Source organism: Athalia rosae, chromosome 4 (genome assembly GCF_917208135.1).
Source record: "Athalia rosae chromosome 4, iyAthRosa1.1, whole genome shotgun sequence".
NCBI lineage: Eukaryota > Metazoa > Arthropoda > Insecta > Hymenoptera > Athaliidae > Athalia > Athalia rosae.
The window spans coordinates 1,043,066-1,068,872 of NC_064029.1; the positions used below are offsets into that span (position 1 = coordinate 1,043,066).

Below are 25,807 nucleotides of genomic sequence, written 5' to 3' on the forward strand. Positions count from 1 at the left end.
ATTTGTTGAGTAAAGAGCACCGCTTATTTATTATAAATATATTTGGCAATATAACATTTAACATTACAATAATAAGGTAAAATGTAGTGTGCATTGCGTATTAAAGTCTTTTTAACTAGAATAAGTTGAATTTTGGTCAACGATTACTTTTTTTTAGTATAATAAAATAAAGACATTCGTTCCAAGTCTCATGATTGGTCTAGGTGCTCGAAAAACGTCAACTTGCTAATTGTGCGATAAATTCATTGTGATTAAGTTTAAAAATGTTCAAAATGTGACTGGTTATAGTTAAGTGGTAATTATTTACCTTCAAACACGCATAAAATATTAACATGTATTATGGCAGCAAAGATAACTCTTTAGATGTGACCCTCCCCCCAATTCTTAAGGTTCTCTAATTTTCCGACTCCAAGAGGGATGCAGACGCCGTCCTACAACACCTCATTTTATCATAAAGGCAGACATAAACCTGTTCTAACTTGGTCCCCGCATAGAGCTTCAGATAATAATAAAGTTAGACATAAGTTTAATTCATAAAGAGAATGAGAAATAGAGAGAGAGAGAGATATACATAGAGAAAAGTTCAGAAGAAACTCCTCTTGTATTCTGGGAATAAAGCTTCCGTGACATCTGCTAAGTAATATTAACATATTACAGTCAAATATTCCTATATCCCTTTGAAAATATTCTTTGCTTTCATTTAATTCATTTCCGCGCCCATTAAAAGGCATAGTGGCATTACCTTTTCCATCAAGTTCGGAATATCAGCTTCACGGATTCTCAGTAACTTTTGCCATGCCCCTGGTACCCCAGATTTTTCTAAATGTTCCTTTATTGCATCTGGAATACAATTCTCGATAAACACGGCATCGCTTTTATAAAATGTATAGATGAAACGCACTGCATACCTGATTTAATTAAACTGTCGGTCAATGCTACAGCATTGTGAATCATAGGAGCTTCGACTTGGGGGCCATGTTGTTCCAAAAAACGACATATTGTTGGCCCAATTTCAGCCTGAATCACAGGTGTTTGGGATTCTGATAAATTTATTGTTGTAAGTATGGTAAGACTTAGCAATGCCTCATTTTGCATCAAAGCATGTTGCGCTGTTAACATTTTGACTAAATGTTCAACAGCCCCATGATTTATAATTATCGACCCCACTTCTTTGTCTCTGAAATCAACATGCCCATTAGTGTGAATGGTAAGATTTGTAGAAAAGTTAATTTTTCTTTAGCAAGAAAATTATTAGATAAAGAAATGTTATTCGTTTGCCTCCTAACATATTTTTTTATTACTGATAAAACATATTAACAAAAGCAGTTTGAACCAACCTGCTGTTCTTGATAAGCCACGCTACCAATCGGTTAGCTTCTCCCTGTACCCCTGGGTGATCCTCTATTGCACACCACTCAACAGTTCTTTTTAAAAGATCCTCCCTTTTCCCCAAAGAAATTGCTGCCTCTTCTAAAGAATTAAAATGAAATAATTTGGGTATAACAGTGTTCTGGTTTCAGAATCTAGCTGTAATTCGAGATCATGAACGAAAACATTCGGAAACTTCAACGATACTCACGTTGTCCATCGATAACCATTCTTAATGTTCCCAAAAGTTTAAATACTACAGGGAACGTGGGAATATCCAGCATTGGGTACACCACGTCAACAAGACCATCCGCTAATACAAGCGCTTTGTTACTTATAGGGATGACCAAGTTGCGAAGAGCACTGAGCAGGGCGTGTTGCAATCTTATGGGGCAATTTTGATTATCGTTTTCGCTCAAAAGCCGTAATAATTCTCTGTGAACTCCCTGAGCAACCATCAATTCACAATGCGTATCACTCCGAGCGAAGTTCCCCATAGCCAAGACGGCTGCCACCTGCAGGTCCTCGTCATCAATTCCCAGCCAGCTAACCAATGTCTTGTATACCTCACCAGTGCTACCAGCATAGAGCAAGTCCATGCTTTCATCTATATGACAAGAAAAAATAATTTCCCCCTCCCAATGTATGAAATAAATTTGACATAATTGTTATCATTGTAGACCAATATTACCTCCAGTGAGAATCAACACAATCAAATCGCAGGCAACTTTGAGCACAGATCTTGCCTCCTCATCTGTGCAACATGGTCCATGTTTTTCCAATAATCTGATAAGTAACTCGCACACTCCAGCCTTAGCTAACAGTAATTTCGTACTTCCTGTTGATAAGGATAAATGATTATCACTGCAGGTCATGAGACAAGAATGAGGAACCATGTAACCTAAGAGTTATCATAGAACATTAACAGAGCTACCAACTAATTTAGATTGTGCTGTCTCACCATTTTCTGCTTGTCCATGAAACAGCTCTAAGCACATTTCAGATAATTCCGGTGAAGCATCCCTATCCAGAATAGTTACAAGTATTTCTGTTAATCTTTCATCTAAAACTTCTTGTCCTAAATCAGCCAATACTCCTAATATCAACATGGCATGTGTTGCAGCCTCACCACATGTGATCCCATCGATTTCTAAAATACTGCATACCACAGGCAAGACATTTTCATCCAAGGCCTGTACAATGTAGCGTATATTAACCAAATTTACAATAACAGGAATAAAAATATTCATCGACATGATCAATAGATTAAGACACCATAGCTTACCTTTTTTTGTAAGGCAGTCTGATTATTGAGAAAATTCAACAAGAAACCAGCAGCGACATTCCTCAATCCTGCAGCTCCATCACTGTCTCCTAAACTTATGCCCATTCTCAGTACTGTTAATATGTGGGATAATCCATCCTGTTCTGCTACTAAAGTCTGTCCCAAGTCTAGAAGAACAGTGAGATTTATAGTAGCGATAATAAATAAAAACTTTGATGCAGCCATTAGTCTTCAATAGAAATAATCACAATGTTTCAGCCAAACAGAAAGTCATTGCTAACACACCATTTTCGTAACAAATATTTCCCAGGGCTCGAGACACTTGAGTTAAAGTATGAATGTCGTATTCTCCTTTTAATAGTTCGACTAGAACTTTGACCAGGTCAGGATTTGTACATTTTTTCCGTCCTCTGTCAGATTTTGCAATTTCTGCTATAGCTCTTGTACTTTGTGTCACAACCAATTGTGACTCATGTTTTAACAGCGTTAGAAAAACTTCATTGATCGCAAGTTCTGATGTCTCTGTGAATGTTATCCAGATGCTCTCAGCTTTTGTGAACATAAAATACGTTTATTTGAAATAAATGTTGTACCATCATAATTACCTTCCATAGATGTTTTACTGACATTGATTAAAGAATCTAATATCTTCATCAGGTCATTGAAACCATTTTCTTTTACTTCATTACCAGATTTGATGACATCTCCTAATTCACCAAGAAGTTTATCGATGTTGTGTACCGTCTCCCCTGAAATAATCACCAAATGAAGATAATTTATCATGAACATTTGGGATATGAAATTTTTTCATGCATCAAATTGTAGCAGTAAGCGATGTACCCTAATCAGAGACTCAAAAATTGTATAAAGTGCCAAAGCATCAGTTATGAACCCAGAAAGTATTAGCAAAGTAAATTTGTAAAATGATTATGTCTAAAAAATCTTATTGATTGTTCAATGATCACTGAGTAGATATCAAAGGGTAATAAAAATAATTTTCAAAAGAAATCTCAGAAAATGAAATCACAAATGCCCAAATGATGCAGTTTGTTCACCTTCCATAATCTTGAGGTTTTTGCAAAATTCTTCAACTTAAATTTTGGCTAATTTCGTGGTCAATTCTTCAAAAATTTCATCCCTAGTTTCAAAACATTTTTTGGATGGAAATAAATGTTTTGTTGACACAGTTATAACAGAACATCACCGGCCTTCAGACCATTGACATGCGTCTATGACGTTTTCACGTAATACCAGCGGTGGCGTGTCATTTTCTGAAATCATCATTTCACCAAGTTGCTTACTATCCTACCGACTAGTATTACATGCCATTTCCGTTACCGGTGTAGGGTTGTGATGGTTGCGTACTCCGACCATTACCACCATTACTATGATCGATGTAAAATGATTACTTATGGTTGGTAATTTATCAAGAGTCGCCTGCGGTCGTTCTCATAGACAATATCAACGGAATCAGACTTACTATCAACTGGCTTTAATTCAGGAATGATTTGAATAACTCGTGATGCCGCGAAGAACAGTCTCTGTTTTGAATCTACATTTGGTTGTCGCTGGAAGAATTTATCTTTGAAGAACCATGATCCTTTTTCAGATGCGATCATTTAATTTCACAAAAATCACGCTCATCAGAAATATCATTAACTACAAAATCCTAGCGAGATAAAGGGTCATGAGTCTTTTGCAAGAACTTCTTCGTTCACACAGGCTTCAACTATGGTCATAACATCTTATAGATGTTTCAATCTGTTACGTACACCATTTATTCGACGAGCAAACTCGTCATATTGTCGGATGCGTCGTATATTTATGTGTGGAACTTACACGCCCACATTTCATGAATGATTCATTCGAATCACTATTACTTATTGTCTAATTATGGTCCAAGGTTGTTATGGGTTGATAGAACTTGTGACGAAGCCTAAAATGTTACTAATTCCCATCATATATCCAGATGCACACATATACTTTTGTTAAAACACCATTGTATGCATATGTAAATTCGAAATACGATGTTTTCTGCAAAGATATTTCATACATCCATATTATATGAATATGTGGGATTCGTACAGACTGCGAAGATTCAAGTATAACTGTTGAAATTGTAAGTTATTTTCAAATATTGAATTCATGAGTTGGCGTGGAAAGGCAATACACATTCTTAAGATTCTTTAGCTGTCCAATGACGTCATCGATGCCAGGGCTACCTGACTGCAGTGAGGTCAGCTAGGAAATTAATACTACACGAGTACTCACCACGACCATCGTATAGGTATTGGTTTAATATTCGTTTGTAATTTGATTAGCCTAAGGGCGCATGTTAGTTAAGAGAAATATTCTAATTTCTCTATCAGAATTCAACGTTTATAATAACCGTAGACAGAAATTTTCCACTGATCGTTAATGGTCTAATCTCTTATAGCAGAACGACAATTTGAGTAGAGCGGATTTGTATAGCATCGAATCAAAGCAACTGTCATCTGGTATGCAAGAATTTCAATTATACGATGATGTCATTGGCAGTGTAATAACTCAATGCAGAGTTTATATTATGATAAGCTACAGATCTGCGGAATTAAAATAAGTATAACTTATAGTAATATTCGCTTCAGAAAAAGATAGAGATGTGAGGGAGATTCATGACTGAATTAATTTTTACGTGTCCAAATCAAGGCTCTTTGGTCTAATGACGAATGTAGCCTCTACTTATACTGAATCTCAAGATGTTCTCATTGTCGATAAATTACTAGAATAGAAGAGCCTCTATGACATACGTGAAAGATTCCAATAATCTGGCTTGATAGAAAAATATACGCTGTTACCACCTGTCTATGACTAGGCTTCAAATATAACTCGAAAGAATTTCAAATTTCAAATTGATAATTGCAACAATTGGCTGACAGTGTATTTTCTGTTTGGTGAATTCAATCGACAATGTATTAGAGTAAATCGAGAATCGAAACCAATCCTGGCCTTTGACGGTCATTATCCATCGTTTATAACGTTATCCCTTCATGAGTCATATACAATTTTTAATTGAGAATAAGCTGCTAAGTTGCAACGGCAATTTTTTCTCATAAACAATTATAATAACCAGAACAACGCATGCGCGAAGTGCTTTTAGAACGACACGAAGAAAAAGTTACAGACGGCCATTCGTAGTGACGGTTTGAATCTCAACGCCGTTAGTTCACAGTTCTCTTAGCGGTGAAAGAAGCTTTTACTATCACAACAAACATGGCTCATAGTGAGTAAAATTCTACGATTTCCGTCATTGCTAAGTGATAATTGAATGAACAAAGTGATGGTTTAGTTTATATTACATCCTAGAATATGCAACTGAATTAATCAAAGTCGTTCAACCTGAACGACCTTGAATGTACAATTTAATTTTGGAGTACACATCTACCAATTTTTCACCGATGCGATGTTAAAATTGTTTGTAGAGATGGTTTGTGTATTTTAACATTCAGTTGGGAATTTTATATGAATCGGATATAACAAATGAACTGATGAATTTTCAAAGAATATTCTACTTCTGAACGGGTTACGTAACTGTTTCAGCATTCACTGTGAGATCAACAAGAGTTAAGAAGTACTATTCCAGAATTAACTGAATTGGACGTGTAATTCCATCTAGATAGACATCATCGACGAAAATATCTTCTCTATCCGTTTAGAATTCCACCACGAAAGTATTCATAGAATATTCGAAATTTTACTCTTAGTCCGTGATCCATATTTATACCCGGGAACAAAGCGATCGCGCTTCCCTATCTCATTACTACAAAATTACCGATCCGACACGTTCTCTGACAATCCTCAACAATGTGTAACCCACTCGTAAATATACCTTGAGAATGTTAACAACATTTCAACGACTTCGGGATCGCAAGGTTTTCGATAATCATTGATGTATTTTCCAGATGGTAACCGCTAAATATAGTCAGGGCGGGGCTGATGTTCGTTCCCTGCTGATTTGACAAGCCGGCCGGCATGAATTTGCTAGCGAAATCGCACATGACCTTCGGAAAAGTTTACGACGCAACTTATCCGCGACGCGTTACGGTCGGTCATTTCTTTTCCGCCGACGATTGTAGTTTAAATGCGAATCTTGATCCGCTAAGTATACGTACATACATCCCTGGCGACTGGCTCCTATACAATCACATTTGGAATCCAATCTCTATATGTGAGCACAATAAATCCAACACCAAGCCCTTCTATTTTTGTTGCTCCCATTCCTCCACCGCGCGAATTAGTTGAATGCATAGCAGCGAGTGTTTTTTAGCAAGAAGATGACCCCGTTTAGATGATTTCAATTTTCCTGAAACAAGAGCAAGTAATTTTTACAACGATGCTAATTTTTGCTGATAATCACCGGGACACGTCATACCTCGCGTTCAAATCCGATCTCCTACATTAATCAATAGAGACTTTGTCCAAACCTACGTCCAATTATGTTAGAACGGTGATGTATTCCGTCGAAAGATTATACGCCTTCCATATATTTCACGCCTTGTGATATAACAGAAAAATTGCACGCTCTTCGAAGACTGCAGATGCTTTTCGATCGGTGGCGATTTCTGCAATGTACATAGACGTTCATGAATTATTCAAAATTCCAATTCAATAGAGTACAAGTATGGGTATACATTATACGTATTCATACATCATTTATCCAATATACCTACATAAATCTAGTCTATCAGGTTCCGTGAGAGTATTATATGATATTACCTATGTACCCTGTAATACTGTGATGAAGTAAGGACCTGTTCACCTGGGAGACTTTGTGTTGCGAGTTTTGTTTGAGCACGGAACCATATCTCCTGCTGACGTGGCGCAGAACATCGCTTCCTAAAAATCATTACCACCATTTTTTTAACGAGAAACTCCAAGTTTTGATCTGTACTTTACACAAGTACAATCTGCATTCTTTCCCACGATATCTGTAAAAAAATAATTATAAGGTCAACAAATAGATTCCTCGATATTCATTGCCAGTCCAACAACGCGTCTGTAATTCCACCAGTATTGCTAAAGAGGGGCAATGACCTCGTTGCCTTTTAGAACCACCTGAGCACAGTTACACTTCAGTAGAAAAAACATAAGACATTCATTTCATTACGATTAGACGCATAATTTTGACGATGGATGAAATACTGGATGAAACTATAGACGAGTTACTTCTACGTTAAGACATATTTGCAATGACGATCCCCAGAGACTTTTAACCATAAGTTATAGATATCAAATTTTAGAATGATTTCAAATGTTGCCTCATTGTCAGAGAGTTATGACGTAGTATGAATAATCAATATAATTTTTACGCTATCGTGCTAACAATAAACTATAATTATTATCACGCATGAGTCAGACGAGTTTTGAAAAGTGTACAAGCGGATTATCGTATACTTTGTTCGCCCTTTGATTCTTTGGCGAGTTATCAAGGGTCATCGCAAAGCAAAGTTGGATCTGTTCAGAAAATTTTTGCATCTTTACTCTCATTCGGTATTCAAAGAGCGTTTGACTTCACGAACGATCTCTTTATATGGATTCATTGTCAGTGATGCAATTGAGTACAAATTTTGACACATGACTACCACATCCTGGGTACCTGACGTTTGAGAATCGCTGCTTCGTGAACACTCCTCGCCATAGTATAATATAGGAATGACGTAATGAGCGCGCGATCATTATACGCATAGTAGATGTATGGCTATCCTACGTGTGATGACATTGCCAACTATTAATAAAACTTACGTTTATTCATCTACCAGTATTTTCCATTTAGTCTGTACCTCTATATAGCTGACAGGTAGGACTGCGAGTCAAATTTTAATTCATACCTTTCATACCAATTTTTGACGATTTCTAAACGTGAGCGCGGCTGATTGTATCAAAATCTGTCCACTTTGAATAGTATATGAATATACCCATACAACGCCAAATTTCATACTTCAGTGGCATTGGTGTATCTATTATCTACTAATTAGGAATCACGTGCCGCAAATCGCATACAGCAATAACTCCTATAGAATAAAAAAAAAAAAATTTCATCGAAAACATCTTCGTAAAAACATTGATAGAGTATATCAGTTTTCTCCATGGTAGATCTGGGGCGCTAAATTATTTTTATGGAATCCTATGGATGACTTCAACAACTTCTGCAGATTGAGTCCATTCTGATTATTTGCTAGACCTGATTTGCGAACTAAAATAGCTCGGGATTTATTCGCAAAAAAGTCTGTTGGATATTTCGGCACTTGAGAAAAAAATTATAACTCCCAATGCAATTCGGGCAACTTATTGTTAGGCGATAGCTATTCTATCTCTTCCTTCAACAGACCGCGACTATCCACCACCATAAAATGACCTCATGAAAGTCAGTTTATACCACGGATTAATTATGTCATCGCTCATTGATTTTTCTTACGTATTCGCAACAAAGGTCGTGTTTACGGTAAACACGTCACGAACAAAGATGATATCGGCCTTGTATTGTATAAAATGTTGAAATATTTTGCTCACGCGAATCGATGACTCGCGCGAGTTAATGTTGCCAGTTAGAAGAGTTGATTTTTATCACTATATAATTCTACTGCCCTACAATATAGTGTGGACATTATAGAAATGTGTGCCAAGAACTTTGAAACCCGAACTATTGATCCCTCAACATCCTGCATCACTACCGGATAGCCTTGTCCAGGGGATGCGGTGCCGCAGGATTCGCGTCATCGGCGCCGCACCGTCTGGACGCCGTCCATCAGGCGATATAGTTTTTATTTCTTAATAGCATTATGTATATGTTCTATGTGTAGGTAATATGATCTTAATTTCATTCCATGAAATTACCTAACAACGATCTCCAGCCAACACATAATTGTGTAAATGTTTTTTACTCGATTTGAAATCCATATCATAATACGATTCTTTCGAGAACTGAAGATACATTACTCTGTATCCTGTTATCATATCTTCGTAACGTCTGAACGTTTTCGTAAATTTTACGACCTGAATTATTATCAGCGTACGGTTTTGAAAATTGGCATTTTTCATTTTTCTAGCGCTATCAACGGCAGATAGGCTTCAGTACAACTTCTTCCCGATAGCATCTGGGCAGCTACAATTCCGAGTAAGAGCGCCGCACGATGCTCACATCGCTCTAACAACGGGACCCCAAGAGGGTGAACCCATGTACGAGGTAAATTCGGATGATCATTTAACTATTTCGCAATATCATCTCTGAAATTCGCGGCTATAGAATGCAAACCTCCATTCCTTAAATCGTAGGTTTTCCTCGGAGGATGGTCTAACTCGAAATCTGTCATCCGTAAAAATAGGTCAAAGCCTGATGTCGCCGAGGTTGATACTCCGGGAATTCTAACTGGTAGTGACTTCCGCGGTTTCTGGATCAGGTAAAATCAAATTATATTTTGTTGTCCGTTGCTCATTAAAGATATTCATAGTTCCATTTAAAGATGTATTCACCTTTTATCAACTTGTAATGTAGATGGTACAATGGTACCATCGATGTTGGAAAGGAAGGTGAACCATCTCCAATCTTATCGTACCACGATCCACAACCGTTTGGAATCGGTTACTTTGGCGTTTGTACTGGTTGGGGAGCTACCGGTGAATGGGTTATCGAAGGTCAGTATTTTTTACCCAAAAACGACGGTATCACGAAGCAGAATGTAACTTGATTCTATAAACATATTTTTTCTATTTTGACAATCGTAAATATCTTTTAACGATTGCTTAGCTCAGGTCTAAATTACGCGCTTAACGGCGAATAAAGTTCCTTCATTCTTGGGGTCACCAATTATAAATTGTCGAAATACTTGTCAATATACAAAGAAAAGTTGCAGTATGGTGCAAACTGAATTCTTGCTTTTCTTTTCAAAATCAGCAGGTAAAACTAAACTTCATGAATATTTGGCCAATTCATTTTGGGATGTGAAAAAATGAGCCTAATTATTTTCCTTAGCTATTCTCGCATCCTATATCACCTGCTCCTATTTATACATACGATTCATGAATTACTATGAAACTTACAAATAATTGGTGACCCGTAGCCGTATGTCCTTCTACTCGGTCGCGAAATATAAAATTTTCTTCAAGACTCAAAATTCTGTATTTTTATGTATACAAGTGAAAATTGATAAGACAAAATTTATTGGCTCTTGGCCGAATTTCGGACTCTGGGATCCGCCTGAAACTTTCTGGTCATCACAGGCAGGTGCATAGCAGGATTTAGCGACGGTACGTAAAGTCCGTAAAACGCTAGCAACAAATACATTTTGATTTGCACGAGCTAGTGAAAATAATTGTGTGTCCGTTTGGCTTTTATCTTATACTAGAATATTGTGATTCGTCTTACGGTATTCGATACACGTTTCGAAATTTCACATATCTAAAATTAAACACAATAAATCACACCACACGTACATGACTCTACTTCATAAATTATATCAATTCAAGTTTCAACAACTTCTGCTTCATAGACGTGCTTTTGGGATTTAATTATCCTGCTTCGTAGACGTAAAGAAATGATCGCGCGATGGGATCGAATCGTGCGTTAAAATTTTCAATTCGCAACAGCGGATCGTTCATGTAGTCACGGAAATAAGTTTGTCGTCAGACGTCTGCATTTTTCTAGAGGATAATAGAATGGTATTTTAGCCATATATATCCGTAAAAAAAAAAACCGAGTGAAATACCCAAGACAGTATCGAGGTGAAAATTTCTTTTTCCAACATCAAGAAAAATGTTTAATGTGAAGAGGATCAAATAAATCTCTAATCCCGGAATTGGTCGTTTGAACAAGGTCGCAGTCCCCTGAAAACGGGTGATCAGCTAAAGTACAATTACTATCCCGTGAGAAATGGCAATGTAATGATAGAGGTCAACGCGGTGAGCAACGCCCACATCGCCCTAACTCAAGGAAAGAACGAAACGACTCCGATGTACGAAGTACTGTTGGGTGGATGGAACAACATGGCATCTGTTATCAGATACGATCGCAAACAGCCCGACAAGGTCTATCCCATTTAGCTACTTCTCAAAATCCTCATAAATTAAATGAAGTATGTACGTGCCATCGGATTCCGCGCACCATCCCCATCAGATATATGCAAAAAAAATCGATTCCTGACCTCCCTTGACAGATCGTAAAACTTTTTTGAAAAATTCTCCCTCAAATTTCGCGGGGTATTCTTTTTGCATTATGAAAAATCCCTTGGCACGGTTCGACATAATATTTCCAGGTAGAGAATCTGGAATTGTATTTTTTTTTTTTGCAATAAAATTCCGAAATTCGGGCAGGTTCGAGTAGATACACCTAATCTCCTATCAGCGAACGAACGCAAGAGATTTTCCATCTCTTGGTTCGCCGGACATATCGTGGTTCGTGTTGGAAATGAAAATGGGCCTGTGCTCATGGAGTGGCATGATCCAAACCCCATCGGCATCAGCTATATTGGCGTGCGTACTGCTTGGGGTGCAACTGGAAAATGGATCATTCGATTTGACCGGCCAGGACCGGTAGTACTGCCGTCTACTCATGCACAGCCCATAAAGCCTACAGAGCCTTCAAAGAGTTTATACCCAGACCTACGGAAATGTAAATTACAATATACAATCAGCCACAGCCACAGCTACTGTTGCTGCTGCTGCTGTCGATGTTGCTCTCAGAACAGTTGCGAAATGTACTTTAACGAATTTGTTAATTCTAAGGAATGTTCACCCAATTTGTCACTTATTCCTTATACCACGGTAGTGTCTTCGGTTTAATTTGACTGTCGTTCAATTTATACGTCAATACTCGAGACTGTTTTAAATGTGGTGTAATTAACGTACCACACGAATTCCGATAAATTAAATGAGAGGTAATTTCTAGTTGAAGGTGTGACGTCAAATAAGAATTAATCGATGATCATATTCTAGGTCGCGTTTTTTTGCAATGGCTCATGCAGCAATCAAGAATGAGCACATAAAGTAGAGGGGAAAAGGACGTGTCAGATATAAAATCTGATTCGATCTCTTAATCAGCAGATCCATATGAAGCGGAAGTTGGAAACCTTCTGAGTACATTTTGACATTAGAGCATTCACCTTTCAAAAATCCAAATCAAATAACACAAAATGTCGCTTCTAAAACAATTTTTTTCCCAAATTCAACAACTGCGAGTGTGTTATACTATATTGGGAAAGAAATGTTATAAACTGATCTTCCTTCTATAGTACAATAGCTCGAAATTTTCAAGACTATCGAAATCACACTTTAGACAGCTCGAATACAAATATTAAGACACCGTGTGGTATACTTGTGGTATGATGTCATTGTGCGGTCGGATTTAATTCGCAAGATCCTCTGGTTGAGGAGCTACTTTTTGCTTCTATGCTTGCTATTTCTATAGCCAGTGCATGCTACAGATTTGCGAGAGAAAAATTTCTCGCAACGATTGTATTGCTTTGGCTTTTATTGTTTGATTTTTCGTTTACCGGACCATGATCTAGTTTATCTTCCCATTGCTTATCATCTATTTGCACGAGTCACTATATCCATGCATATTTGTTATCAACTGTCCTATCGACTTCTGCACGTGACATACAATTGTCCTTACAATTAGTTTTGACATTTAAGCTTAATCATTGATATGATCATTATTAATTGTTTCACGAATATATTAATATTAGTAGTGTAAATCTATGGTGACAGGCCAGTCTTTGTCAAGTGGCGCGTTGTTTGTCGCATGCATGAATCACACCTTTAATGGGCTAACTAATCATTGTGAACGGTATAAATGTGTGTTAATATTTCTGATTACTTACTTTTAAAATCTTGTTAGAAGTCTACCAGGATACCCGATAGAAATTTCTTTGATTTGCGGGGGGATTTCAATTTTCAAATGACAAATAAAGGAAGTCTTCTAATAAAATTTTCAAATTCAGTAGATTAATTGGGCAGAGTCACTTAGCTTACAGCTTTGAGAGGCTTGTTACGTTGATGATAACATGATGTTTTTCAATGTAAAGTTCCGAATTTGAAACGTTCCGAATTTTTCCGAGTTGCCAAACTTTATCTGAACATGAATTTACAACGTTACATGAACATTGAACACATCACTTCAAGTTCACTTTTAGTTTTACACAATCTACATCGCGACATCCGAACGTTTCAATCACATCTGATCAAGACAAACTATACTAATTATTTTAATTGTAAATCAACTATAAATAGAAAATAAAAAATGATTCCGACCTCAGATGCTGCCCCTCCGTCCGCTCCCGCTGCGTACTCTTATCAGCCCAGCGGGACATGTTGGGTTGATGCTGCCGGTGGACAAGTTCCTCCCGGTGCCCTCGCTGGAGGTCAAGATGGAGGAGAGCCTCTTTTCGTAGCAAGAGCTCAACATCAAGGAGCCCTGATCCCTGGCAAGCTTAAGCCAAGTCACAACGTCTGTTATATCGCATGGGGAGGACAAGAACATGGCAAGCCCGAATACCAGGTATGTAATCTTCAAAATTCCGCTCATATTAAAACATTCGAATAGATCCACCTCGCCTAGAAACTTCCCTTCAATGTCGTGTCTTCTTAATATTTCCAGGTGCTTTGCGGCAGTAGCGGTTCGTGGATACCAATAAGCGGTGGCAATGTTCCTCCCAATGCAGTTCCAGCTGGAGAATCCGAAGACGGAGAGCCACTTTTTGTTGGGCGAGTGAACCATGAAGGAACCTTGACTATTGGAAAGGTTCAGGCTTCACACGGCGTTTTGTACATTCCTTTTGGAGGAGTCGAAGTCGCTTTCCCCAACTACGAAATTTTGGTCCAGTAACATCTTTTCTGAAGCCAGTCGATCCAATTCGATTACTTTTTTTTTTGTTTTCCTAATTGTTACCTTTTCCTTTTCGCACATTGAAGATTCGCATTTTATGAAAATAGTGAAATAAATCTTATTTCATTTTTATTTTATTTCAATGGCGTAGTTGCGCGACTGACAAAGATAATAAAGGAATAAAACTTTGCAACACCGTTATACCTAAGATTGGAAGTGAATCTCATGATAAAACTCATATATTATTATGTAGTAGATCGATGAATTAGTAATTTTTCAATCGACACAAAACATTTGAGGGTAGCTGAGATAATCGCCGCTTGCGTTTTATGTATGCGCCAAAAATAATAGCATTGGCTTATGTAAATTTAAACACAGGCTCAGCATATCTACAATTACAATTATGCAAACACCCTTGACAAACGCAATCACTACGCTATTTTATGGATTTATTATCAGTTGTTTTTCAGTCACCCATAGAACCCATCACAGAAATATTATTTAATAATATATATAAAAATATATGCATAATATATAATATTCACAAGATATTGCTATGTGCGTATTTATCTATATTCCATATTACCCTTAATTGTTTCTAACGCGCAACATATTGATGATAATTAATTTGCTTGTATTGTTAGTGGGGTATTACTTTCCGATTTTTTTTTTGCAAGTGTCAATTTATCTAATTGATATTAAATAAATGTACAAAAAAAGTAAACACAATCATGTTACATCATTTGTCCTTTCCAAACTAGTACGTTCTACTTGTACTAGACATGTCATAATAAGGGTACAGGCATCTAGTTTTACCGTTGAGAGTAAATATGGTAAATACTTTTAAATTCAACGGTTTTACTTTGTATTATCATAAACAGGATTCATGAGGGGATCATGAGCATTGAAGAACATCAGAAATGAATCATCCTTCTTGTATAAAAATGGTAAGTTTATTAACTAAGGGCAAGTTCGTACGTTGCAGTAGTCTGATTCTGAAGGTAGTAAAATCTTCATCGAATTTTTTTCCTGCATATATAATAATTTCTTCCGCCTGAATTTTTTGATAAACACGACGTTGATTCATTATAACCTAAATATATGTATGTATCATATGTATATGGAGAGTATACAATTCAAAAAACCTTTTTAGAATACGTATAGGTATACGTACTCAACAAAATCGGTCTAGTGACCACTACCACCTCTACCGTTGACCTCTGCTATCACATTCGAGTGATTACATGATTTTTCTAATTATAGCCTGCCATCAAAGAATCTGCAAAAGATCCTAGTTCATCTAATACACGTGAGATCTCACGTGTCCCTGAGGAACTAGATACAGGATTTCGAGATCAACTATGTACTAAAAATGATCTCATTACAATTGCAAATGAAACTTTTGGCAATAATAAGTGGAGTCATTTTGTGACAAATCAAACATTAGGCATGTTGTTTTTTTTTTCTTTAGAGTTTTTCAATTAATTATCTTGCAAGTTAGTAAAACATTCTTATGATTTCCAGATTTTGTTGAATATGTCACCGGTAAATACCATGTTGGCTGTGCAACTTTTGTGAAAGTTCAATTAAGCAATGGAATAACTCATGAAGATCTGGGTTACAGCAATTCGTCGGGAACCAACAAGGGTTTAGTCATTTTTTCGGCAAGAACTGTAGGATATTTATGTAATCATAGGTATATGTATATCCAATCAAATTTATCTTTAAAATTAATGAAGGATGTGTTTTTCAGAGTTCTATCACGAATGCTTTGAGGAATACTTTACTGTACTTTGGAGGTGAGGTTGCCATAAAAATCAGAGCTCTTTTGAACGTGAAAAACGAAACATACTCAGTTATTTCTGCAATTGGTGAACCACAAAAAATTGTGATCAACAAAAATCCGACCACACGAATAACTCCTCCAGCTTGTCATTCTACACCAGAAAAAGCAGCATCGATTCTAATGGTCAATGCACCAGCACCATCTCACCATGGTATAACAAATCCAACATGATCAGACCAATTATTTTTGTCGACAAACTTTTTTTTTGTATTTTTGCTCTTTACGGCTACTTTTAAAACTGGTAACAGTTTATATTTTTTATGCCGTGACCTTACAGTGAATCATGCACTAGATATTGCTGACAAAAGATCAAGTTCTCCAACAAATTCTGAGGCAAAAGAAATTGGGGGCCTCATTGAAAAAGATGGTAAATATTTAAGATGATATGTCAAACTTTTCTGTTGATTCACGATTCATCAATTTACTTTTCATATCTTATATTTTTTCAAACGTTAGTTATCACGACTGAAGAAGAAAGGAAAAGATTGGAGAGAAAACGCAGACAGAAAGAAAAACAAGAAGAATATAGAAAGTTGCTAAAATCAAAGCAAGGTCTGGAAAAGCCAAATCCAAGATACTGATTGAAGAGCATTCACAGTTCAGATAGTGAACCATTTGGTATTGCACATCAAGGAATTTGATTTAATAAAAAATAAAACAGTTTATATGATTATATTAACTAAATATTGTTAAATAAATGAATTCTCTCCTGTCTGCACTTCAACACTCGCATTTTTCGTTGAAACTATTATTTCACTTACGTGCGTTGCAGGGAACCATGATGAAACTTAAAACCGCCTTTCGTCTGGATGAATTTTCTATAGTACATGTAACACCACAAGGCACTGTGAAATGACTATATTTTTTCACGTGTTCGCTAGCTTTGTCAGTCAGCACTCTCACAGTGCCTGTCATGACACAAAATATCTGTAATTGTATTATTATTATATGGTTATCAGGCTGATATGAAGAAAAAATACGAGGATTCTTAATATTTATCACAAAATATACCAAATTATGAAGATTTGGCGCATCACTTCGGTTTATCGACTTGGGAGCCAATAACATAATTCCGGTTGATATGCTTCCTTGGTCCAAAACCAATCCATTGAATATAAGGCATCCTTCAGAGTTTGGTAGATGAGCTTTTGATAAGTCCATCTCAGTGAAGTTGGCCAGCCAATCTGAAAACAATTATCTAAAGATTATATTTAACTTGTGATAGGATGTGCCTTTCCTCAAGTTTCACCTGTTTTTGAATTCTCTGCAATCGTTGGCCCAATTATTGTAATCCCTGATTTGATGGTGGAAAATTCAATATTCCTCTTAGATTTTATGGTCCTTTTTTCTTTGGCACCTGGTTTATCAAGCTCGTTTTTTTCGTCAGTCATAGCCAATCTTTTCTTGGGATTGTGACTAATTTGCCAGTCTTGGGTCGTATTAGAGATCTTTTGACTTGGGTGATCAATCTTTAGCACCCGTTTGTCAGATGAGCCTTTGTTTAATTTTTTTTGTGGTGTGTTTTTGTGAAGACACGATTCTGGAGACCCAGAGATTTTCATCCTTTCCCCATTCCAGTATTCTAATGGGGGGCATTTTTTTCGATTAGACCGTCTGAGCATCAGCTCACGGCTATCTGCATGTTCTTCTAATACACCACCAGGCATCTCAGGTTCAAGGTTCTGTGTAGTTTCTGACAGTTTTGTGGAAGTCTTCAGATTTATATTTTTTCTGTGTTGATTTTCCAACAAAGTGAGCTGTACTTTTACTTCTGCAGTCTTTGCCATGTCAGAATCAACTATGGTTGGTACCTTCTTTCTCCTAGAGCTAGTAGCCCTTGTAGTCTTATTGTTAGATGCAGGCTTCTCGTAAGATTTTGACTCTTGATTTTTTGGCTTACTCAAATTACATTTCTTCTTATCATGTTGTGCACTTAGCAGTGTATTTTGGAGCCTAATCGATCTTCTTCTAAAAGAGCTGGTTTCAATGTGAGTTGCATTTTTTTGTAGTAATATTTCACCATTCTCTGCTGAGTCGTTCACTAGACAATCATTATTGATAGAAGCAACTTTTTCATTTCCATCCTGTTCCCGAACTTTTATCTTCTTTGGCTTGTGATTCAATGAAAACGTTTTTTTCTGAAATTCATCTTCTTCATCAGAATCCATTATGACCATTTTTGGCGCCAACTTTATGTGCCTATCAATTATACTTTTGTGTTCCGGAAAGCCTAAGACAGCAGTTGTCCTACATGATATCACTGGGGATGGCCAATTTTCTTCCAATTCGTTGTCTAGTTTTTTTTTAATGGGCGTTGATGTCAAGAATTTTGAGCCTTTAGAGATACTCAAAATATTTTTTGTCTGCCATCCTTTTTCTTGAGTAACATCAGGCAAGAACATTTTTTTGGAAGTGACAAGAATTCGTTCACGTACGAATAAGTTTAGTGATGCGGCAATGTTTGATTCGTTTAGGATGACTCTGACCTGTTATGTTCGTTATCTTTTCTTGACAATTAGTAGTCCTAATCTTTAGTGATTATTAATTCTACAAATTACATGTTATTCACCCATCGAGAAGCCACTCCATTGCCTATAAATATCCGTTACACTTTATCTGTGTAGTCACTTGTCTTGTGGACGTTTGAAATGTTAAACAAGGATATGAATGGTGGGAAAATACAATTCTAAATGCGTAAACAGTTATAAGGAATATGCGCAAGGTCCCGCAAGCTTACGCCCTCTCACTGGACCCGTCAACCAGTTTTTTGAACTAGCAGCACCTGTTAGGGGTGCATACCGACCGCAGTCAATGCTATCATCCCACATTCAATCATGACAAAATTATGACTGTTATAACCAAAAACCGACTACGAACACGTGTTTTTAGTGTAACTGACTGAAAAAATAGTACAAATTGTCGATGAGCATGGGGGATTCAACAGATGGATATTTCAAGAGTTACGAGGATCTGGAGGTAAATTAATCATAATGATGAATATTATAGAAGAACTTACGCAAGATTTTTACAGGTTCATCAACTGATGCTTGAGGACAGACCACGGACTATTGCTTACAAAAATGCGATATTTGCTTGTCGGGAAAAATTCCAAAATAAAATTGTAATGGATGTAGGAGCTGGTACAGGTACATTACAGTTTTACCTTGATGCAAATTTGAACCAATAGTTGGACGTTGTATTATAGTTAGAGCCCACTGACATTGTCTACTATTCTAACTGTAGATAGTGTTTGTTAAAAATATTCAAGATCCAATCAGATCTAGTACATCTTCACTGACAGATATTTTTTTGTCATTTAGGCATTCTCTCAGTGTTTTGTGCTCAAGCTGGGGCTTCCAAAGTTTATGCAATAGAAGCCAGTGATGTGGCTGCAATAGCAAAAAAAGTAGTGCATGAGAACAACTTTCAAGATACAATAGAAGTTATTCAAAGTCGTGTGGAGGATCTGAAAGATGTAAAAAATATAGAAAAGGTTGATATCATAGTCTCAGAGTGGATGGGATTCTATCTAGTACATGAAGGGATGCTGGATTCAGTACTCCTTGCTAGAGATCAGTTCTTACGAGAAGATGGACTCATATTTCCAAATGAGGCCAGACTTTTTGTTGCCCCATGTGAATTACCATCCCTTTATGATTTCTGGGACAACTTATATGGAGTCAATATGAAGTAATAATTAAACAAGAACTGTATATCAAGTCCTCACTATAAGTCTTAATTGTATTTATAATTTTCGTTTTCTGATCAGATGTCTTGGCAAAGAACAAAGACGGTTAAAATCAATGAAGCCGGAGATCTTGGCAGTAGATAAAAAAGACCTACTTTCGGATGGAACAATGCTTGTTTGGCTAGACCTGGGTAGTGTGACATCTTCAGAACTGGAATTTCTGGGAGCTGAGGACATAGTTGTACCATGTAGTCGGGATGGTAGATACCAGGGAGTCTGTATTTGGTTTTCCGTCATGTTTCCTGATGAGTCAGAATTGTCAACTAGTCCACAAAATGCTTTAACGCATTGGAAACAAACTGTAGTTGTATGGCCTGAGGACACAGAGGTGGAGAAGGATGAACCAGTTGCATTTAGGCTGCACCTGAAAAGAGATATCTTGAATCAAAGGACTTATAATATGGAATTAACCATGCTGGATCCAGAAGATGTAGAGCATGATATTCCTTGCCAATGTAGTATGACCAAATGTATTGTAACTAGAGCTTACATCGATGAGCATCCCGATTGCAGTACAATTAATAATGATGTTTAATTATTATTGTAGAATCTTGTGATTGTGGCGTGAGTTCATTCGAGCACAGTGTAATTCGAATACGCGATACCTTTTGTAATTTGTTAAGACTCCGTTGTAAATAAAGAAAACTGAAAACTGAAGCTCTGAATAATTTGTAGAGCAGATACCGCGACTTGCATTATTATCAGACGTCATGAGATATACTAACGATATACTGATGTACAGAAATGTATGTTCAGTTGCCTGCACATGGAGTATCACGACGATCGGTAACTTATATCCTCGATAATCATTGAAATTCAGAACGCAGAGAACGAGGTCTGAATTCGTTGGTATAAGCATGGCATAAGCATAAAAAAAACAGCTGACGTGTTATGAGAAATCGAATTCCAGAGAATGTAGTTGAGTAAATCCAACTAAGTGACAGAATCGTGAAAAAATCGGATGCAGTGAAATGTATTTACACTGATTAGGAATAAAATGCGAAAAATATCAAGTAACATAAATGATGGGCAAAAAGCGGGAAGGTAAATTACGATAAGTGACAGGTTATGTTATTAGCGTACACACTTACGTCAAAATGTTTTTCATTGATTACAGTATTTGACAGATGATGTCTTCGAAATCTGTGACGAACTTTTTTTTTTTGATTGAATTATTTTTTCAGACCATTCGAATCTATTTTAGAGGATCAGGTCAGATGCTTTGTCACAGCAAACTGTTGTTCTGATTTTCATAGATATATCCTTACTGATTTGTAAATTTATATCAAGGGATTAATCATGCTTCACCTTATAATGTATTCAGAGTTGATAAATAATTTCAGGCAGACTGTATATCAACGCGGTGGGCAAAGGGATGGTTCACCTCACTATGTGCTCTTGTATTCCGATGCAGAGAATAGTGGAGATGAAGAGTCAATTCCTCTGCGTAAAATTTCTCTGTCACAAGCACCTCCTCGCAGAGTGGAGGTGATTAAGATTCAGTTACAGCCTGAGGATACCTTACAGGCTCTGTCCCTAAGATATGGAAGCACTGTGAGTTCATAACATTTTACATTCCTAAGACATAGTACTAATTTTGGAACTTACGTCATTGTGAAGTTTTTCACTCAATTACAGATATCTGAATTGAAGAGGATTAACAACATACACAAAGATAATGAGATATTTGCACATCGCACATTTAAGGTTCCTGTAAAACCCTTTTCACTGTTGACAGAAACTCTAAATGAGGCTGTGAATCCGAATGGGAGAACAGAGGTCGGAAATCTTGTTGAAATTGAGGAGCAGCAGAGTACCTCTAGGGAGGAGCAAATCATTAATTTAATAGCAACTCCAATTTTGCAACCTCCTTCAAAATCTGATTTTAATTATACTGTATTGAATTCACTTTATGAGCCTTTGACAACTTCTAGCTGTGAAGCACATGATACATTGGAAGAGGGAGAAAGTGCCCAATTACTTGCTGCTGAAGAGACTAAACAAGAACATAGCGTTACAGACAGTTTCATGTGCTCTGGTGCTGATTGGGGTCTTTCATGGTCACAAGTGGTCGGCTGTTCTTTGCTTTTGGGTTTCGGGGGGCCTCTCATATACTTTTTCTTATATCTTGCCGATCATTCTTCCAAGCAACATTCAACAACAGGACACTAAAAGTTTTTTCATGACAATAATAGATACGCTACTTTTTCCATAATGGCCCATATCTGACTCCGCTGCATTACAAGTAGTCTTATTCTAGTTTTGTGATAATACACGATATCTCCAACTAGAGAATACAAAGAGGATGACCCTTTTTGACATTATTCTAAGTTTTAGTAATAATTCACGGATTTTTAACTCTCCCAATAGTAGCTTATTTCATCTTCATACATCTATAATTAACCACCAAAAATTTGCTATTCAACTTATGAATAGTAATTCATGCATTTGTCAGTGATCATACTGTAGGCTGGGAACTGGAAAAGCGCAACCTACATCATTTTACTTGTAGGCTGTTGTATTGACATAAGGTCGTATCCCTCCAAAGTGAACAGAATTCATATAGATAACTGTGCCTTTGAATGCCAAGTGAATTTGCAGAAATCTTTCTTTTTACTTTGTGTACGTACCTCAGCAATACGAATAATGCTCTAATGAATCTTGAATTTAGACGTTATCTGTGATATGAACATTCATGATTAGTAAATACGTTTGCATGGGTAAGAAAAAATGGAAGAACCATGCAGATGACGACGAATGTTACTCATGCAACGAGCGCATATGATTATTTTCAACTACTCATTTGTTGTATAGCTTTAGGCTAATATATTTATGATTAGTATTCTTAGATTTGAATGTACACGTGACTGTTAACCAATTTTCAAAACGCGAAAAATATATTTTTCAATAATAAATAATGATTCATATTTTTTTACCCATACTTGTATTCACTTGTATATTTCTAGAGTGAATGAACAAAATAGTTGATAGATTCAGATTTTCTGTAAAATGTGACCAGTTTATTTCACCACTTTACAGAATTTAAATCTTTATTGTTAATGCATCCAGATGTTAGAAGTTCGTCTTGAATTTCGAGATACCATGAGCAGAAGATTTATCCTTAGTGGCCAGCATCCTACGAACAAAAAAATAAAATATAGCTATTGAACGTAATTATTTTGCATAGTAATCGTTTGATATTGAAATCAGAAATACGATGACATCGTTCAATTTGTATTCAGAAGACCGTCGTAATATTCATCACAAAAATAACAGAACGCTATAAGATGTAATATTTTTAGAACCAATTGCACTTACCAGATGGGTAAAAGATTGGTGTAGAATTTAGTACTTCTTGAAACTTTTCTTTGATCCAGTTCCTTTGGAAACTTTAAGAACATTGAATCTAACGGTTTTACTGAGTGGTCGACATTCGCCAATGGTTACAACATCACCGATCTCCACATCCCTAAAAATAAATTTGACCAGGTAAATTAATTATACAGATAGATAAAAATTACATTTTTGTTGTACTTAAGAATAAAATCAGTAGACGATAATAGATTCTTCAATTGGTTTTCAGAAGACCGTCGTCAATATCATCATTGCATTTACTGTTATGTAAAGTTCATTAACGGATAAGACACAAAAGTAATAAAAGGTATCGAATTATTACCTAAAACAAGGACTTAAGTGGACACTCATGTTGCGGTGACGCTTCTCGAAACGATTATATTTTCGAATATAGTGAAGGTAGTCCCTGCGGATGACTATTGTACGCTGCATCTTCATCTTCTGTACAACACCAGTCAAAATGCGTCCCCTGATGGAGACGTTACCAGTGAAAGGGCATTTTTTATCGATGTACGTGCCTTCAATAGCCTGAATAAAACATGTAGAAATTTTATAACTTCAAACTTCAAATGATTAGCACTAGAATTTCTCAGCATTGCTAGAAAGATAACCACCAGTACTGAAATGTCTGTAGGGCATTATGCTAGCAAGAAAGAGAGCAAGTATGCAATATCAAAGAGATCTATAAAAATTGTTTATGTTTAACATATGATGTGAACATTCAAAAAATCTGCTGAACATGACTAGAATTTTGAATTACAAATCGATTTGTTAATAATTTCAGAGGCTCAGTTGACATGAGTAAACGAACTGAAACAAAGCACGAGTTTGTTCACCATTAGTTCACAAAACATGTTTTTTTACCACCCTAAGCTATGAATCACAGATATTTAATGTATGAGTTAGCATTTGTTAATAAGTGAAACAAAGATTCTGATCGAGCTTTTTAATAATTAGTATCTAATGTTAGTAAGCTATTAGAGTATAAAAGATAGTTGGATTAGTATTATTCCCAAATATTGTCCCTGAAAACATTTAGATAGCAATTATAGAGTACACACAAGTGTAATTAAAAATGTAAAAATCCGAGATAATATAACATTTGAGATATCAAATTTTTTCATCTTTATCACAATTGCGTGCCCAACACATAATTATCGAAAGCATTCATAATTGGCGCACGCCAACACCAACAAGCCATCACCAACCGACCACCAAGAGCGAGCACCAAGATTGAACAAGCACAGTGTTCATTCTTAATGTTATCTAGTTTTCTGAAGATCTGCAACAAACCTCACGGGGAGTCTTAAAACCAAGTCCGACACTACGACTCAACCTAAGGGGCTTCTTCTTGTGAAAAGCCTTCCTGTTGAGGTTGACTGTGGGTTGTTTCTGAAAAGCCTTTTCGGTCTTGCCGAAAAAAAAAACACAATATTAGTTAACTTCTAACATAATGCTCACCTCACGGGGAGTCTTAAAGCCAAGCCCAACGCTACGGCTATATCGCATTGACTTCCTACGTTTTGGTCCGAGACCTTTCTTTCGGTTAAGAAAGATCGTCGGCTGACGCTGGAATGAACGCTCGTTCTGTAAACATTCAATCCACATGAAAGGCATTTATATAACAAATTGAGGTTTTCATATCTAAGTTCATGGTATCTGTGCAAAAACAAAAGTTATATGACTGGGAATAGAATAGATCAGAAGAACACAAAATCAGCGAAGTATAAAATAATGTAATGTGGATTTAAACTGAGGAAAAATTCCTCCGGATTCATTTACAACATCTGTCAGTCACCCGATGGCATTCAGCCTAGATTTTGTCTGTTATATACGTTCAGACAACAAAATTGTGAATTATTTTCAAGGTTCCATAAGAGAATATCTGTCGGTCATACTTTGATTTTTCATTATAAATTCATGTTGTTCAAGACGAAGCATTGATGTGTGAAGCTATAGTGTAACCTCAACAATGAGTTCATAGCGACAAACGCGTTAGAGATTACCGCGAGTCGCAATTTTGGTGAAGCGAATGTCACTTCAGTGAGCTCAATGTGCGGTCCTACACAGAAAATGTTCACAAGCAAAAAGACAACACAGAGAGAAGCGAGGTCCACGTGTCTACAGAACTATGCTATCACGATTTTTACCACTTCGTAGGGGAGTTAAGGAGTCGGTTCGGGTGTACAAAGAATAGTGTAAAAAGAACCTAAAACAGAAATGATCCAAACCGTTGCGGGCTGTATTGTAAATACGTAAAAATCAAATTCTCCTTGCGATAAATAACAGTGGGCTTACCTGATCCGCCATCGCGTACTGGTGAAAGAGAGAATGAGGAACGGAAGTGTA

The 25,807-nt window shown here is 36.6% G+C and overlaps 7 protein-coding genes across 14 annotated transcripts; 4 read left to right on the forward strand and 3 right to left on the reverse strand.

Moving 5' to 3' along the window:
* Positions 1–23: 23 nt before the first annotated feature.
* Positions 24–7,206, reverse strand: LOC105687458 (rap1 GTPase-GDP dissociation stimulator 1). Of its 2 annotated transcripts, XM_020853222.3 has the most exons (11): positions 7,065–7,206; positions 6,805–6,995; positions 3,259–3,402; positions 2,939–3,175; positions 2,654–2,820; positions 2,330–2,561; positions 2,060–2,206; positions 1,580–1,975; positions 1,338–1,470; positions 909–1,177; positions 24–840 (listed from the first exon to the last, which is right to left on the reverse strand). In XM_020853222.3, exons 3-11 carry the CDS (start codon positions 3,305–3,307, stop codon positions 701–703), a joined length of 1,770 nt encoding a protein of 589 aa, XP_020708881.2. In that variant the 5' UTR covers positions 3,308–3,402; positions 6,805–6,995; positions 7,065–7,206; the 3' UTR covers positions 24–700. The 2 variants fall into 2 exon arrangements, with proteins under 2 accessions (XP_020708881.2, XP_012258540.2); XM_012403117.4 differs by lacking the exons at positions 6,805–6,995; positions 7,065–7,206 and adding an exon at positions 3,709–3,911.
* On the forward strand, positions 5,758–15,059 carry LOC105687542. Of its 4 annotated transcripts, none has more exons than XM_012403283.3 (8): positions 5,758–5,915; positions 9,739–9,875; positions 9,965–10,089; positions 10,185–10,324; positions 11,502–11,713; positions 11,999–12,296; positions 13,942–14,183; positions 14,283–15,059. In XM_012403283.3, the coding sequence occupies exons 1-8, from the start codon at positions 5,906–5,908 to the stop codon at positions 14,508–14,510; spliced, it is 1,392 nt and encodes a 463-aa protein (XP_012258706.2). In that variant the 5' UTR covers positions 5,758–5,905; the 3' UTR covers positions 14,511–15,059. The 4 variants fall into 4 exon arrangements, with proteins under 4 accessions (XP_012258706.2, XP_048510565.1, XP_048510566.1 ...); XM_048654608.1 differs by lacking the exon at positions 5,758–5,915 and adding an exon at positions 6,650–6,860; XM_048654609.1 differs by lacking the exons at positions 5,758–5,915; positions 11,502–11,713; positions 11,999–12,296 and adding exons at positions 6,650–6,860; positions 10,910–10,936.
* Positions 7,121–18,876, reverse strand: LOC105687544. 2 transcript variants are annotated; one of them, XM_012403285.3, is made up of 5 exons: positions 17,606–18,876; positions 17,368–17,540; positions 17,118–17,283; positions 7,409–7,620; positions 7,121–7,254 (listed from the first exon to the last, which is right to left on the reverse strand). In XM_012403285.3, exons 1-4 carry the CDS (start codon positions 18,756–18,758, stop codon positions 7,553–7,555), a joined length of 1,560 nt encoding a protein of 519 aa, XP_012258708.3. In that variant the 5' UTR covers positions 18,759–18,876; the 3' UTR covers positions 7,121–7,254; positions 7,409–7,552. The 2 variants fall into 2 exon arrangements, with proteins under 2 accessions (XP_012258708.3, XP_020708882.2); XM_020853223.2 differs by lacking the exons at positions 7,121–7,254; positions 7,409–7,620 and having other exon boundaries at positions 17,142–17,283; positions 17,368–17,554.
* Positions 15,303–17,040, forward strand: LOC105687543 (DNA repair protein RAD52 homolog). 2 transcript variants are annotated; one of them, XM_012403284.3, is made up of 6 exons: positions 15,303–15,457; positions 15,774–15,957; positions 16,035–16,183; positions 16,264–16,507; positions 16,634–16,723; positions 16,813–17,040. In XM_012403284.3, the coding sequence occupies exons 1-6, from the start codon at positions 15,431–15,433 to the stop codon at positions 16,935–16,937; spliced, it is 819 nt and encodes a 272-aa protein (XP_012258707.2). In that variant the 5' UTR covers positions 15,303–15,430; the 3' UTR covers positions 16,938–17,040. The 2 variants fall into 2 exon arrangements, with proteins under 2 accessions (XP_012258707.2, XP_048510575.1); XM_048654618.1 differs by having other exon boundaries at positions 16,649–16,723.
* Positions 18,877–19,190: 314 nt separating the features above from the next.
* On the forward strand, positions 19,191–20,761 carry LOC105687541 (protein arginine N-methyltransferase 6). The gene is made up of 4 exons (XM_012403278.3): positions 19,191–19,332; positions 19,388–19,502; positions 19,677–20,046; positions 20,126–20,761. The coding sequence occupies exons 1-4, from the start codon at positions 19,279–19,281 to the stop codon at positions 20,637–20,639; spliced, it is 1,053 nt and encodes a 350-aa protein (XP_012258701.2). The 5' UTR covers positions 19,191–19,278; the 3' UTR covers positions 20,640–20,761.
* Positions 20,762–20,915: 154 nt separating this feature from the next.
* LOC105687593 (lysM and putative peptidoglycan-binding domain-containing protein 3) lies at positions 20,916–23,019 on the forward strand. The gene is made up of 3 exons (XM_012403374.3): positions 20,916–21,148; positions 21,448–21,658; positions 21,743–23,019. Exons 1-3 carry the CDS (start codon positions 21,102–21,104, stop codon positions 22,274–22,276), a joined length of 792 nt encoding a protein of 263 aa, XP_012258797.1. The 5' UTR covers positions 20,916–21,101; the 3' UTR covers positions 22,277–23,019.
* An 83-nt stretch (positions 23,020–23,102) lies between these two features.
* Positions 23,103–25,799, reverse strand: LOC105687594 (40S ribosomal protein S11). Of its 2 annotated transcripts, none has more exons than XM_012403376.2 (5): positions 25,757–25,799; positions 24,752–24,868; positions 23,781–23,986; positions 23,423–23,573; positions 23,103–23,240 (listed from the first exon to the last, which is right to left on the reverse strand). In XM_012403376.2, the coding sequence occupies exons 1-4, from the start codon at positions 25,766–25,768 to the stop codon at positions 23,450–23,452; spliced, it is 459 nt and encodes a 152-aa protein (XP_012258799.1). In that variant the 5' UTR covers positions 25,769–25,799; the 3' UTR covers positions 23,103–23,240; positions 23,423–23,449. The 2 variants fall into 2 exon arrangements, with proteins under 2 accessions (XP_012258799.1, XP_012258798.2); XM_012403375.3 differs by lacking the exon at positions 24,752–24,868 and adding an exon at positions 24,920–25,045 and having other exon boundaries at positions 25,757–25,783.
* Positions 25,800–25,807: the final 8 nt, after the last annotated feature.

What these genes read in the sequence shown, in the direction of transcription:
- LOC105687458 (XM_012403117.4), bottom strand. An exon ending in CAGTAAAACATCTATGGAAG is followed by an intron (nt 3,176 to 3,258) that starts GTAATTATGATG and finishes TAACATTCACAG; the next exon opens with AGACATCAGAACTTGCGATC. An exon ending in TGGCTTATCAAGAACAGCAG is followed by an intron (nt 1,178 to 1,337) that starts GTTGGTTCAAAC and finishes TGTTGATTTCAG; the next exon opens with AGACAAAGAAGTGGGGTCGA.
- LOC105687542 (XM_048654608.1), top strand. Translation starts at nt 6,665, where the DNA reads ATGAATTTGCTAGCGAAATCGCACATGACCTTCGGAAAAGTTTACGAC. An exon ending in TTCCGCGGTTTCTGGATCAG is followed by an intron (nt 10,090 to 10,184) that starts GTAAAATCAAAT and finishes CTTGTAATGTAG; the next exon opens with ATGGTACAATGGTACCATCG. An exon ending in ATGGCAAGCCCGAATACCAG is followed by an intron (nt 14,184 to 14,282) that starts GTATGTAATCTT and finishes TAATATTTCCAG; the next exon opens with GTGCTTTGCGGCAGTAGCGG.
- LOC105687543 (XM_012403284.3), top strand. Translation starts at nt 15,431, where the DNA reads ATGAATCATCCTTCTTGTATAAAAATG. An exon ending in TCATTTTTTCGGCAAGAACT is followed by an intron (nt 16,184 to 16,263) that starts GTAGGATATTTA and finishes TGTGTTTTTCAG; the next exon opens with AGTTCTATCACGAATGCTTT. An exon ending in GGGCCTCATTGAAAAAGATG is followed by an intron (nt 16,724 to 16,812) that starts GTAAATATTTAA and finishes TTCAAACGTTAG; the next exon opens with TTATCACGACTGAAGAAGAA.
- LOC105687544 (XM_012403285.3), bottom strand. Translation starts at nt 18,758, where the DNA reads ATGTTCTTGCCTGATGTTACTCAAGAAAAAGGATGGCAGACAAAAAAT. An exon ending in TGCAGAGAATTCAAAAACAG is followed by an intron (nt 17,541 to 17,605) that starts GTGAAACTTGAG and finishes AATTGTTTTCAG; the next exon opens with ATTGGCTGGCCAACTTCACT. An exon ending in CGCCAAATCTTCATAATTTG is followed by an intron (nt 17,284 to 17,367) that starts GTATATTTTGTG and finishes ATACAATTACAG; the next exon opens with ATATTTTGTGTCATGACAGG.
- LOC105687541 (XM_012403278.3), top strand. Translation starts at nt 19,279, where the DNA reads ATGAGCATGGGGGATTCAACAGATGGATATTTCAAGAGTTACGAGGAT. An exon ending in AGAGTTACGAGGATCTGGAG is followed by an intron (nt 19,333 to 19,387) that starts GTAAATTAATCA and finishes AGATTTTTACAG; the next exon opens with GTTCATCAACTGATGCTTGA. An exon ending in GGATGTAGGAGCTGGTACAG is followed by an intron (nt 19,503 to 19,676) that starts GTACATTACAGT and finishes TTTGTCATTTAG; the next exon opens with GCATTCTCTCAGTGTTTTGT.
- LOC105687593 (XM_012403374.3), top strand. Translation starts at nt 21,102, where the DNA reads ATGCGAAAAATATCAAGTAACATAAATGATGGGCAAAAAGCGGGAAG. An exon ending in GATGGGCAAAAAGCGGGAAG is followed by an intron (nt 21,149 to 21,447) that starts GTAAATTACGAT and finishes AAATAATTTCAG; the next exon opens with GCAGACTGTATATCAACGCG. An exon ending in CCCTAAGATATGGAAGCACT is followed by an intron (nt 21,659 to 21,742) that starts GTGAGTTCATAA and finishes ACTCAATTACAG; the next exon opens with ATATCTGAATTGAAGAGGAT.
- LOC105687594 (XM_012403375.3), bottom strand. An exon ending in GCTTTAAGACTCCCCGTGAG is followed by an intron (nt 23,987 to 24,919) that starts GTGAGCATTATG and finishes TGTTTTATTCAG; the next exon opens with GCTATTGAAGGCACGTACAT. An exon ending in CACTTAAGTCCTTGTTTTAG is followed by an intron (nt 23,574 to 23,780) that starts GTAATAATTCGA and finishes ATTTATTTTTAG; the next exon opens with GGATGTGGAGATCGGTGATG.